The sequence below is a fragment of the Enoplosus armatus genome, chromosome 12 (assembly GCF_043641665.1).
Source record: "Enoplosus armatus isolate fEnoArm2 chromosome 12, fEnoArm2.hap1, whole genome shotgun sequence".
Taxonomy (NCBI): domain Eukaryota; kingdom Metazoa; phylum Chordata; class Actinopteri; order Centrarchiformes; family Enoplosidae; genus Enoplosus; species Enoplosus armatus.
In genome coordinates, this window is record NC_092191.1 from 907,515 (window position 1) to 921,836 (window position 14,322).

General features: G+C 43.9%; 1 protein-coding gene across 1 annotated transcript in view; it reads left to right on the forward strand.

The window, feature by feature from the left end:
* The window catches only part of opn4a (opsin 4a (melanopsin)), a 28,261-nt gene extending 15,359 nt beyond the window's left edge, over positions 1–12,902 (forward strand). The window contains exons 2-11 of the mRNA XM_070915572.1: positions 3,581–3,723; positions 6,550–6,683; positions 6,859–7,062; positions 8,468–8,639; positions 9,143–9,319; positions 9,579–9,686; positions 11,001–11,196; positions 11,274–11,438; positions 12,044–12,103; positions 12,741–12,902. Coding sequence (XP_070771673.1) covers positions 3,581–3,723; positions 6,550–6,683; positions 6,859–7,062; positions 8,468–8,639; positions 9,143–9,319; positions 9,579–9,686; positions 11,001–11,196; positions 11,274–11,438; positions 12,044–12,103; positions 12,741–12,902 — 1,521 coding nt within the window. The remainder of the gene's footprint in view (positions 1–3,580; positions 3,724–6,549; positions 6,684–6,858; positions 7,063–8,467; positions 8,640–9,142; positions 9,320–9,578; positions 9,687–11,000; positions 11,197–11,273; positions 11,439–12,043; positions 12,104–12,740) is intronic.
* Positions 12,903–14,322: the final 1,420 nt, after the last annotated feature.

Here is a 14,322-nt window from a genome sequence, read left to right on the forward strand (position 1 = left end):
CTCTCATATCTTTATCTCATGTCTTTATCATGTTTTTATCTCATGTCTTTATCTCATATCTTTATCTCATGTTTTTATCTCATATCTTTATCTCATGTTTTTATCTCATATTTTTATCTCGTGTTTTATGTCATGTTTTTATCTCATATCTTTATCTCATGTTTTTATCTCATATTTTTATCTCTGAATCAGAACCTGGAGGCACAGGATTCCTGGATTTCATCTGAAATTTCTTGTTTACATTTTCTTTTAAATCTGTCCCTCTGAAGCTCGGGACAAACCTGTGGACTAACTGAACCCTACAAAGACTGTATTTCTCTAAAAAAGTCATTTCCACTTCATATTTGTGAAGAATACCACATTTCTTCAGGAACTCAGTGTATAGAAACCATGACCTTTTTCATTTAGCAACAAAATATTATTTTAAGCCAGTTGTCATGAAAAAATACATTTGATTTAAACCTGATATTTTTATAAAACTTAATTGTTTGTTGGGATAAAACATGTTTATTGAAATAGTGAGGTAGTGAGTGAAGTCTTTAAGACGCATCAGTGTGGCTCAACAGGAACAATTCTTAAAGACATATATATTAACTTTATTATTATCAAATACTGGCTCATTAAAATGTATCACTATCTAACACTCGGCTCTCTTGTAACATCTGTGTTTTTTTTAATTCATCTTGTACGTTATGTTCATATTTCCGGACGAAATGAGCGACCACGACGTGGAGCTCACACTGAGCATGAGCATGAGGTCAGTTTTGACGATTAACAATTCCAATAAAGTTCATTCAAACAAGGCGGCTGCGTCCTCAATGTTGACAAGAAGAGAGAAAGTCAATGTCACGTTGTGCAGTTTTGTTGAGTCCTAATTACCATGTTACGACTCCAGCAACATAAAACAAGCCGCCATGTTGAGAAATCAGACCGTGGATCCGATCGTCCGAGAGCCAGATCATTGATTGTTGAGGTGATTAATCGGGTGTGGTCTACCCGGTCTAAGCAGCTGGACAGGAGGAGGACGTGACGTTTAAATCCAACTGAAACTGTAAAAGCGATGAATAATAAAAAACAATATTTTATGGACTTCATCAGACGTCGGAGGTCACACGGTTGTTCCCCCCGTCGGCCTGTCAGAGGCTGACATGATGGACGGAGGTGAACCATTACATCCCAGTGACAGCCGACATGCATCCGTCAGCATGACTGACTGTAGCTGCGTCTCCGCCTCTTTCTAAATCCAGATTACAAGACTGGAAACATCAGTAAAGGTCTTGTTCCAAAGACTCTGAGAAATGTGGATTTTATGGTCTTTTACCTGAAGCACCCGAGCCGAAGTTGACGAAACCCGAAGTGTTTACAGCCATAACCTGTGGAGGCAGGAGACGCAGGATCTATCTTTATATTAGATACTTCTTTCACTGTTAACATCATTCAGCTTGAATGGCGAGCGACAACGTGATATATATGTATATATATATACATATATATATGCTGCCAACAGACTCGTTAGCTCTCCTTGTTACATTAGCAACTGAGGCAGAAGAAGCAGAAGAGAGAGGACACACATGGAGGAATCTGTTAACTGGATCCATCAGGGACGCGAGGACGGAGGCTCTAATGACCCGACTGATCCTCCCTGAGTGAAACAGCGGTGGGTGAAGCTGAAACCCTGAATCCTTTGTGACAGGCCACGCTCCTCTCGACGTGCCACAGTTAATCTGCTCTGAGATCTGTGCAAACAAAATGAAAACACTGCTGACGACACGGAGAACATTTTGATCATGAAGGTTTGCTCAGAAACATTTTGATTGAGATTTTACAGCTCGAGGGCGCCGAGACTGAACCTGAACACCGGACAGCTGAACACTTTATCATTTCATACATTGTGCTCTAAAACTCAATGTTTATCACCTGACTGTACATCCAACGTGACCGAAGGCCTCCAGCAACTCACCAGAATCAAAGTGATGTGTGAGTCATTATTAAAAAGGCTGCAGTCAGATGGATGTGTGTCCTTGAGCCGACATGTTTGTTTGTTTGGTGCCTGCTGCGTCAACATGTCCGACTCCATCACTGTCACCGCGTCCTTCACAGGTTCTTTCTTCTTTATGCTGACTGCTGTTTGGAGCGACTTAATGCACATTCAGACCAAAAGGCACTGGATGTGACTTCTCATTTCATGGGTCACTGCAGGAGACGTGAAGCATCAACATCACACGCGAGTGTGTGGATCCACACGGATACTGATTCCTGATTGGCTGCATGGTGTCTGTTAGAGTGGTTAATGCACAAGTGGTTTGGTTCGAGTTTAATCACACTTGTCATGAACATTTTTACCCAACATGCTGAAGCCACAGCAAATTTACTTCATTACATTGGAGAATTCTTAGTCCGAGCCGTCAGCAAAATCTAGTTCACTATATATACACATAATACAAGAATTACACACAGTATATATATATATATATATATATATATAGGAACTCTGTAGTTGCCTATCCTCATTTTGTTATCGCCCCCCCCCCCGTCCTGTTTAGGTAATTATATAATAATTTTGAAATAAATGACAGCAGATTTATAAAATGCTACAGGACATCGATATTATTATGTGAATTGTATGTGAAAATATTTAAACAAATTAAACTGCAGGACGATTATGTAGATGTAGGAGGGACAGGTGAAGTGGGAGTACACTGGTATGCCAGGGTCCATATAATTTTTCAATATTTTAATTAAAACTCCAGTTTGGTCCTCAGTCAGATTAAACAGGCTGCTCCTCTGACTGACCTCCTTCTCTGATTCGCTGTGCCTGATATTTCTGCTGGCAGCAGAGTCATTTATGCCGTTAACGTGGCAACGGGGTGACAGGATGAAAAGATCTGAGACGCAACTCGGCTCAGAGCACGTTAATTAGAAACAGTGATTTGGAGATATTAGTCTTTCAAAAGATATCAAGGCGAGTAGTTTGTGATTAGTGAGGTCTTCGGATTTGAAGGTTCCTCAGAGCGGGGGATAATAATGTCATCGGTATGAAGGACTTTTTTATCTTTTTAATGCCTTAAAACTGTAATGAATCTTACGTGGCAGCGGGTTGAAAGTCCTCTGAAAGACACGTTTCCCGTCATTATGCAACAGCAGAATATGATCCGACATCTGATGTGTGTAACTGTGGTTTACCTTCTCTCAGGTCAGGGAGGTGCATGCGGATCATTTAACGAGGAGAAATATTTCATAAATATATGATTAGTACATCAATGTCCTGCTGGAGTCAGTGGGACTAAGCTGCACTTCCTGCTCCTCAGAGGATCAACCCTTTAGATTTTCATGACTCCATGATCTTTCTCTAGTGAAACCCTCGGAACAAACATTATATTTTTAGCTCCACTGCTGGTAAGACTTCAAGAATAATAAATCATCAGGATGTTTGTTGTGTTTCCGTCCGTCTCCACAATTGGCAGTTAAAAAGTACAAATACACAAAGTGTAGACTTTGCAAAGAAATCTGCCAGGAGTGTGATGACTGTTACCAACCTGCAGCATCACATCGACATGTCGTTTCCTGTTTTGTCCTCCAGGTGGCGATGGTGCCCGAGGCCCCGCACCCCTACCCCACGGTGGACGTGCCCGACCACGCCCACTACACCATCGGCTCCGTCATCCTCGCCATCGGCATCACCGGCATGATCGGCAACTTCCTGGTCATATACGCCTTCTGCAGGTAGGATGACTTCCTGTCCCCAAATATGGTCATGCTCTTCCTGTGATCCTTGCGCTGCTTTCAGGGGACGACGGAAAGTCAGAAACTGCAACTTCCTGAAACACACGCACACTAAGTTAAAGTGTGACTCTGGTGTTTTTAAACCTGGGTCTTATTTTTACATATTTTGGGGCCTAAATGACTAATTGTTACCAAAGGTTTTGGAATCGGTCCAGTAGTTCGGGTTGAAGAGTTGTTTCTGCCAGCGACGGGCTCAGATTGTTGTTCCAAGTGTCTGATGACGTTATGGAGAGACAGACACACCGTCGTCTTCCTGCAACAGCTCACCTCTCGGGAGACAGATTTCTGTTTAGAAGTTCTTTCTTTCAGTCAGCTGCTGTCTTTCATTCTATTTACCAAAGAAACAACACGTTTTTTCTTGTAATTATTACTTTTGTCTCTTCTGATTATCAAATCTCAGCATCTCATAAATAAATAAAGACTTTTCTTATTTGAGAGTTCTTATGAGATACAGAATATGCTGAGCACTGGTGCATGAAGGTGGAGCTGCGGGAAACACATTTCAAATCAATCAATCACAAAATAATAAATGGTTTATATTGACGTGCTTTATTCTGTTCGATGTATAAACATGTACGGTGTTCTACCTCTACCTTTAAAATTGTCCAAAAACAGCCACAGTTTGTGGGAAAAAGGACGGAGCTTTCAGCTGCGAGACTCAGTATATATTTATGTTATTTATATTAAAGCTTCTCTGGAGTTTTGACCTCTGTTGGTGCTACAGAGCAGCTCTTCTGTGTTTATCTTGCTCATCAGGATGCTCATGTGTTTTATGATGGCAGCTGATGCATTCAACACATTTGTTAGAGCTCGAGGATACACGCCATGAGTTTTCGTGAGTAACACTGAATATAAACATAACTTTGGTTCATTAAAAAGCTCTAAACGGACTCTGACTGCTGCCTGGAACTCTTTCTCCTGTAAACACATTGATTATCCTGCACTGCTGTCATAACGCAAGTTTCAGGTTAAAGTGGAGAAAATGTGCTTCTACATGTAATAACTTTATAATAATAACTTTTCTTTACACATTTACAAAGTCAGACAGACCGATAGTCTCCATTTGTTTTCACGTCCTGCACGGAAACATACAGATAAACACAGTACATGAAATATACACCTGGTCACATGGTAGTGTGTTTTCTTCTCGTGGTTCCAGTTGAAAGCCGAGCGGCGTCACGTTGGACCAACTGCAGACCATTTAGTGCTTTTATAGTGAACATAGAGAGTTACAGTGATCCAGTCGACAGCAGCTTCTCACACACGATGTGACGGGAGAATTACAGGAAGCAGAAATGTAGAAAAGCCGGTTCATTTGTTCCTGGTGTGAAGCCACAAATGGGGGAAACATCTTGTCTCAGCTGCGTGTTTGAGGTGGAAAAACCTTCACCTGTGGACTCACCTGTGACGTGACCTCCGGTGTGACGCGGTGGACTCGCAGGTTAAATCTCCTGCTGTGACGAGCAGAGGGGGGGGGGGGGGGGCTCTGAGTCTCCGGCTGTCTTCATCGACCTCCCGCTCCGTCTTTTATCTTCCGTCGCTGCACAGAAGATGTCTTCCTCTGATGTTTGCTGGAGTCTTTTGAAGAAGCCTCAGCACTCAAGATGAGTTCCACATATTGATTGGACCATTTAAGGCACAGGTATTGATCCGTCACTAAAATCAGACCCGAACGAGCTTTTATTTGAAGTTTGAAGAGACATGGTTTGAAAATATCTTGTCGAAGAAAAATGTGCATATCAAGCAAAATGTTGGCCCTGAATCAGATGTTACATCTCGTTTATCAGTTGCACAGCTGAGAGCTGCTGTTCTTCCTCCGACCCCTGAGGAGGAAATCGACTGCGTGAACTGTGTTTGAGAGGAACTGATGATTTCAGAGAGTTAATGTTCCATGAAATGATTCAACGAAGAGAGAGACAGATGAGTAAAAACCGGATCGGCTGTTTGATTCCGATGTTTGTTGACTTTGTCTCAAAAGCCTGAAAGAGAAGCCAACATAGATTATTTAGGTATTTATTCAGACATCTTCCAGCTCCTCAGACTAAATGTTTTTGACAGTGATTTATGAATTTAGTTTCATGACGGGCTGAAGGCAGTGAAAGACACTTTGCTTGCTTCTCTATAGGTGGACTTCCTGTTTATATTATATTATATTAACAACATAGTTCACTGCTGCTTCTGCTGCTTCTGCTGTTGAGGTTCACAACTAAAGTAGATTCAAGTAGAGAGGAGAGGAGGAGATTAACACCAGACAGCTGCTCTCGGGGAGTTTGGTTACACACCTTTTCCACTGCTTTCAGGTCATCAACTAAGTACATTTACTGCACCTGAGTACGATTCAAGGTACCTGTAATTTACTTGACTATTCCCATTTTATGTTACTTAATACTTGTACATCTTCTACATGTTAGAGGGAAATATTTTCCTCCACCTCATTTAAGATCAAGAAGGCCGTTAAACACCCAACATCAGTTTAAATGTTCTACTTTTACTTCAGCCATCAACATCCCGCCGTCCTGCCTGTCCAATCAAATCATTCTGTGTTACTCTGGGACCCTCGGACCCAGTTTACCCATTGGATTCAACAGGAAATATGTCACGAAGGGAGTAAAGGCTCCGTTTCATTGGTCCTTTCAGGGTGGTCTGCTTGTCCCTGATGGTAGGCAGAGAAACTGCTCGCGTACCACGGCGGGAAAACCCGTCTGGTGTCATGGTTTAAACATGGTGGTCTGTGTGTGTGTGTGTGTGTGTGTGTGTGTGTTGCAGGAGTCGCAGCCTGCGGACGCCGGCCAACATGTTCATCATTAACCTGGCGATCACAGACCTGCTGATGTGTGTCACCCAGACGCCCATCTTCTTCACCACCAGCATGCACAAGAGGTGGATCTTTGGAGAGAAAGGTACCCGACTGCACACACACACACACACACACACACGCACACACACACACACACACACACACACACACGCACACACACACACACACACACACACACACACACAGCTGCAGGTGAGAACTCTGATCTGTTTCTCTGATGCAGATGTTGCTTCAGTAAAAACGACTCTCCTCTTTAGGTTGCGAGCTGTACGCGTTCTGCGGCGCTCTCTTCGGGATCTGCTCCATGATCACGCTGACGGTGATCGCCGTCGACCGCTACTTCGTCATCACGCGACCTCTGACCTCCATCGGCGTGTTGTCAAGGAAACGGGCCCTCCTCATCCTCATGGCGGCCTGGGCCTACTCCCTGGGCTGGAGCCTGCCGCCATTCTTCGGCTGGAGTGAGGACACACACACACACACACACACACACACACACACACACACACACACACTCTGGTGCTTTATTAGAGTCAACAGTAGAGAGATGACAGGTGACGCAGGTCAGCCTTCATGTACAGTACACTTGTATATATCATAGTTTTCACAGTCTTGATGATGATTCAGTTTATTGTTCAGTACAGAGTGAAAGTCCGCTGTGAGGACACGTAGTAGAAGTGAAGTGTGATGTTCACTTCGGTTCACTTACCCTCCAAATCCCATTTATTATCAGTTCAGTTCAAGTTCACTCCGTCTCTTCACACACACTCTACATGTGGTGTGTTTTCCTTCTTCCTCTCACCTGGTTTTCATTCCCTCAGCAGACTGGATCTCACTTTACAGTTTTATGTAAGTTATAATGTATGGAAACAGAAAAGCCCCCATAAATCTTCCTCAGGCTCGTGGAAAATCTTTCCAGGCTCCCTCCAGGTGCAAAATGTTTCAGAGCAGACTCCATGTCATAGTGTACAATTTGTTTTTAGCAGTATGTGTCGAAGTTCTTGCTTTTTATACTTATGAGGACGTAATGTTCTCATGAGCAGAAGTGAAATCAAGGAAAATATTTCTTCAGGGACCTGATCCAAGACTTTATGAGTCTATGGGTTCAGGTCTGGAGCTGGTGGAGGTGAATGTGGTGAACAAAGTTTGTGAACCTTCTAACCAAAAATAAACAGGCTTTAATTTGAATAGAGTCTGGTGTTATTTTAATAATCAGTATCTTTAAATGTGAGGATTAGTCCCCTGAGTGATTATTTACTTATTTTCTTGTCCAAACAGAAAAAACCCTGAAAACAGAGATGGTTCACTGGAGCCAGACTGGGGCCAGACTGGGGCCCCAGTTGAATTCACTCTGAAACTAAATGCTCATTGTGAGACAGGTCATCTAAAACCACATCTTATACATCCATTAATCTTTTAGACAACAGATTATTATTATTATTATTATCATTATTATTATTATTATTCACATCAGAAAGAAACAAATCAATTCAGTTTTATTTAGAACCCCAAATCACAACAAAAGTCATCTCATGACACTTTACATATAGACCGTACTCTTTATGATATTATTAGACCCAACAGTTAGTTAATAGTACTTTTACTGAAGTAGAGGATCAGAAAACTTCTTCCACCACGTTGTTTTTTAATCAACAGAAACTTCACTTTTCTTCCTTTCAGTAGGCGTCTGTGAGGGTGCAGTATTGTGTTTGACCAGAGGGGCGCTGTTTCACACATGGTCAAATGATAGACACTCCACTTCACTGAGGCCACAAGGGGGTCCACCCCCCCCCACCAGCCTGGAGGAGCATGATGGGACATTAAGACTCTCTCTGTCTGTCTGTGTCTTTGTCTCTCGCCCGTCAGGTGCCTATGTCCCGGAGGGCCTGCTGACTTCCTGTACGTGGGACTACATGACCTTTACCCCGTCGGTGCGAGCCTACACCATGCTGCTCTTCATCTTTGTCTTCTTCCTGCCGCTCTTCATCATCATCTACTGCTACGTCTTCATCTTCCGCGCCATCCGCAACACCAACCAGTCAGTCTGCGTGTGTGTCTGCTGTTGTTAGTGTGTTTTATTTCTGTTTTTGTCAGTTGTTGTAATCTGAAGGCTTAAAGGGTCATTTAATCTTAACATACATACATTACATATTTTGGTGTTTAAATGGTGGTGATCAGTCAATCAGCCAGATGTAGATATTTATGGTTTCCAGATAATTCTTTTTTAATTGACCTTGACCTTTCGTCAGGACAAAACTTCCACTTGCATGTGAGACAATTCACAACAAAACAAAAGGACTAATGACTTTTCTTTTCCTCTTCATGATTATTTTATATCTGGTCTGTGAATTTTGAACATTCAGTATCTTTTAGGGCTGCGACTAACAATTATTATTATCATTTTTATTATTTGTATAGTTTTTTAGTTCATTTAAAACATAAAAAAAGTGAAAAAGTGTTTAGATCATTCTGCTCCTTCTGAAAAGGACAAAACAATGTCCTCACAGGTATAGCACTACAGGTCTGTGTGTGTGTTTTCAGGGCTGTGGGGAAGATTAACGGCAGCATTCACGGTCACGGCAGCAGTCGCGACTCTGTGAAGAACTTCCACCGGCTGCAGAACGAGTGGAAGATGGCGAAGATCGCTCTGATCGTCATCCTGCTGTACGTCGTGTCCTGGTCGCCGTACTCCAGCGTCGCTCTCACCGCCTTCGCCGGGTAAACAAACCAGCAGCAGTCTTCAGCTGCAGCTCCTCTAATGTCCACTAGGTGCTGCTCTATGAAAACTCTGGCTTTGTTGAAGTGAACAGGAGAATCCCAAACATCCCTGTACAGCTCTCAGTAGATCATTGAACAGGGCAGTAAAAAGAAGGCTTGTCAGGATAACATGCTGCACTCTTGGTCTGTGTCCCACCAGTTCACCCCCCCCCCCCCCCCCCCCGGTTCCTGACTGTTGTTGTTGTGTTTCCTGCTGCAGGTACGCAGACATGTTGACTCCCTACATGAACTCTGTTCCCGCCGTCATCGCCAAGGCCTCGGCCATCCACAACCCCATCATCTACGCCATCACACACCCAAAATACAGGTAACTCACTGCACTGCATGATGGGACAAGTCGTAGGAGTCAAATGCTGTTCGATGAATTGATCATCCTTCGAGAAGAAATACATCAAACCCCCGACATGAGGATCGTGGCAGGCTCTCCCCTGTTTGTTCATTAGTGTCCGAGCTCACCTGCCTGCTGCGTCGCATGTTATTCTGCTAACACGACTGCAGCTCAGTGAACCGTCACACTGTACCAGAATCGATCCAATCAGAGGACGCGCCGCCGCCGCCGTAAGCGCTTTAACAGCTCAACTGAACCAACCGCTGCTCAATTAACCTGAATGTTAACTGGGCTGGAGACACACACACACACACACACACGCACGCACGCACACACACACACACACTCACACACACACACACACACACACACACTCACACACACACACACACACACACACACACACACACACACACTCACACACGCACGCACGCACGCACACACACACACACACACACACACACACACACACACACACACACACACACACACACACAATGGTTGGAGGACACCTGATCTTGATTGTTGAGAGATTTTAAAGCTGCAGGATCAAAAGAAAGCAGCTCATGTAACTGTAGATGTCTGTTTTATACAACGTCATAATGAAGGAAGAGTTCAATAGACATAAGAGAATAAACTGACTTTGCGCTGATGCTACTCTACTAAAGCAAGATGTTTTAGAAAGTGAAATAAGTTTGAGTCCTGCTGTTTCCTGTTTGGTGTATTCAAACAAACATGGCTGGCCAGAATGAGAATGGTGTTATTCTTCTTCCTTCTGAGAGTGAGATGTTCAGATGGATCTCTTGTCTGTGTGTTGGATACAGAGCTGGAGTCAGGCCATGGTTAGCCTAGCTTAGCATAAAGGCTGAAAGCAGGGGGGAAACAACTAGCCTGACTCTGCCCAAAGTTCAGGCACGATGCTCGCTCATGGGCTGGCCTGTTCTGTCAAGGTGGAGGTCTACTGCTGATGGGGAATGGTGTTCTTTAAAGGTCACAAAAAACCTGAAACCTTGAATAAACCGTGTTTTTTATCACATGCAGTGAACCACGCGACGTACTGTTGGGTAGGATTATGTTCCAACGCTGATTTTAAGTTATTTGTTTTATCAAAAATGTCACTGAGATATTGAATGAAGTTTTCATCTGGAACAGAAACCGGAAGTTGTGGTTTCACTTTCAGCTCTCTATTAGGGGCCCTCTTAGTTGAGGGACCCAGGCCACCCCTGAACCAGTTTCTGATTAATGCTTCAGTCCAGCCGGAGTCGAACTCTTGCTCTCTCTGTCTCTGTCCAGGTTAGCGTTAGCCAAGTACATCCCGTGTCTCGGCGTCTTGCTCTGCGTTCATCCTCGTGACCTCCGCTCCGCCAGCAGCAGCTTCATGTCGACGCGTCGCTCCACGGTGACCAGCCAGACCTCCGACATCAGCGGCCAGTTCAGGCGGCAGAGCAACGGCAAGTCCCGCCTCTCCTCCGCCTCCGACAGCGAATCGGTAAGCTCAGATCCGTGTGAGATCATATTCAGCGACGTAAGAGGGAGATGCTCAGGTGTGTGTGTGCGCCTCTGCAGGGTCTGACAGACACCGAGGCTGACCTGTCCAGTATGGGATCCAGACCAGCCAGCCGCCAGGTCTCCTGTGACATCAGCAGAGACACCGCCGAGCTGCCCGACTTCAAACCCTCCTCCAGCTTCAAGTCCAAGATGAAGAGCCACGACTCGGGTATCTTCGAAAAGGTAAACGCCCCTCACCTGTCAATCAAAGTGTAACCTTGTGATTGGATGTTTGTTACTGAAATGCATCTTGGGAGTCGTAGTTGACTTCTCTCCTTCAGCCACAGGCTTCTTGTACCTTTGACTTTTTATGGAAGAACCAGAGGTGTTCGAACCAGAGTTACTCTTGAACCAGACTTTACATCTGCTCACCTGACGAAGCTCCGTCCACATCGCTCCACCTTACAGGGACTAATACATCACCACAGGTCCCTTTAATTGACCGGAGGTTTCAATACTCAATGTGACTGACAGGTGCCGGGGTCAGGATCTCGGCCAACTGAAGGGGCTGAATGTGCTTTTCAGCTCAGACCAGGAATCGGAATCATTGACTCAAAACTGTCTCTTATGTTTTTAAAGGCACTTTAAATGAATTGATTAGGGATGAGTTTGGTAACTGCTCCTCTGGTTTCCTGCCTGCCTCGCTGATGCTGATAAATTTCATTAAAATCTAATTTATGAACGTTAAACTCTTTCTTGGCCTTGAGTGCTTCCATCATGGCTGCCGCTGCAGAGAGCTGGTTAATAATGGACGATCATGGTCTTACGTTCAATTGTTTTTCTTCCAGACGTCCTATGACACTGATATCTCCATGGCAGGAGTCAGTGAACGCGGCAGCATCCCAAATGTGAGTACTGTCCAAGATCCTTTCTGTTCTGTGGCCTGAAGATAACTGTGCTTTATTCTGCTTCATGAGATATTCAAATTGTAAAAGAGCGACGGGACAAAAATCCGTTCAGCCACTGTGGAGATCTCAATGTCTAAACTCAGAAAACTGAGGGCGTAGGTTTCAAGGAGCACAGTGTAACATCAGTAGGCTACAAGCTGTAGGTGGGTGATTTCAACATATTGATCCAGGGCAACAACACTGAGAACCTGAAACCCTCTGAAAGGTCTCCTTAATGCGTCCTATTAAGAGGATATTGAGCCGGGGAACAAAGAAATGAAGTAATGCTGCTATCTAAACAACATCCATGTTGTAATAATTATCTTTTAGTAAAAAGCTCCTGTGGGTTCTTTTACGTTTTAAGAATTTGAACAAACAACCAACGGCAATCAGCCTCAGCTGTGGACTTAACGTCAGGTTAAATGTTCTGAACTTGCTTTCGTTATTGTAAATAAAAAGAAAACAAATCCTCATGAAAAACACAACAAGGATTTTCATAAAAATACAAACAAACAATCTCCTCATCTTGTTGAGTTAAGAGCAAAAGGATTCTGAAAATAAAAGAATGAGATAATAACTGTCTTGTCTTTTCTGACAGACGGATTTTGCGGAGGGACACGTGATGAGAGGAACGATTGGTCGAATCCCGAGCATCGTCATCACGTCTGAGTCCAGCCCCTTCCTTCCCATTGGACGAAATGGTTCCTGCACCGGCCGCTCCAAGACAGCCAACAACAACACAAAGGCGGGGTCTGGGTAGAGCCCCGCCCTCCCAGCTGATCACCTGACCAGCTCACGTCCAGTCAGATATTTAGAAATGTAGAGTTCAAACACACAGACGGGGTTCACCTGAAGCTCAGAAACAAACAAGAGGAAGTCAGTATGTCACGGGGGGGGGGGGGGGGGGGGGGCAGATCATGGTGTCCTTAACACTTCATATTAAAGGCCACACCTAACACCTACGTCTAATCAAGCTAATTAAGTGAACACACCTGTGTGGCTGTATAATCCCTGTGTAGGACCTCAGAAGACTATGTCATATGAAATAGTTCCTTATAGTACTGAAGCCAAACAAATATCTGAGGGTGTTTTGTTTTTTAAGTTTAACCCAAAGAAAATTTATTTATCTGTTGTTTCCAGCTCAGTCAGCAGAGTCATGTGACAGGTGGAGTAAACTTCCAGTCAGCAGCAGAGTCATGTGACAGGTGGAGTAAACGTCCAGGCAGAAGAGTCATGTGACAGGTGGAGTAAACTTCCAGGCAGAAGAGTAGGATCTTTCTAAAAAACAGTATTAACAGTATTAAGTATTAAGGCGTGTAGCCCCCAGCCAATAACAGCGCAGGGTGTGTGGGCGGGGCTCTATTAAGACGTAGCGATCAGGTGACCAGGTGTCAGATCGTAAGCAGCATCGAAGAGGAAGCTACGAGGAGGAGGAGGAGGAGCTGCTGTGTTTACAAATCTCAACAAATCCTCTTCATTCGGCCTTTAAGGACTGGGATTTTATATGAAACCCAACTCTCAATTTGAAAACCAAAAGCCTTCCAACCGGCCGCTCGCTAACCGCCTCACCTGGGGTGCTGGTTTCTTTTTTACCCTCCAAAACTAAAAACATGTAGGAGTAAAAGTGTAAGGATGGATTAAACGTGTTCAGTCTGATCGTAAGCTGCAAGCGTTAGCATTATATCCACTGTGTAATACTTCCCCACTGTCATTATCCAAGATAGCGTTATATTTACCAAACACATCCGTGAGTCTTCATCCCAAAAGCCTTTTCTCTTGTAACGTTAAAGGTGAAGCATACTGTTTAAATATACGAACAATAAATCGAACCTGTGTCTTGAACGTTTGAATGTTAGACTGAAATAAGAGTCTCATCTAACATTTTTTCTTCTTCATACTCATAACACGAGGACTAGCTGTGCTACACGGCGCTCGAAGAACAATGCTGTTGGTTTATTTCCACGTCTTCTACATGGATAAACTGGTGAGAACGCTGAGTTTTAGCCAGGGACCTGTTAGCTTTAGCCTCAGTCTGTTAGCATGATGCCATGTGTGTAGCCAGCAAGTGCATATTTAAGACGTTTTTACAGGGTTCTTGTTTTAAACAAGACGTTTTAGCATTAAAATGTTCGGTGGAAACTGCGTTTTCAACCATTTCCTGGAGCTAACGTAATTAGCTA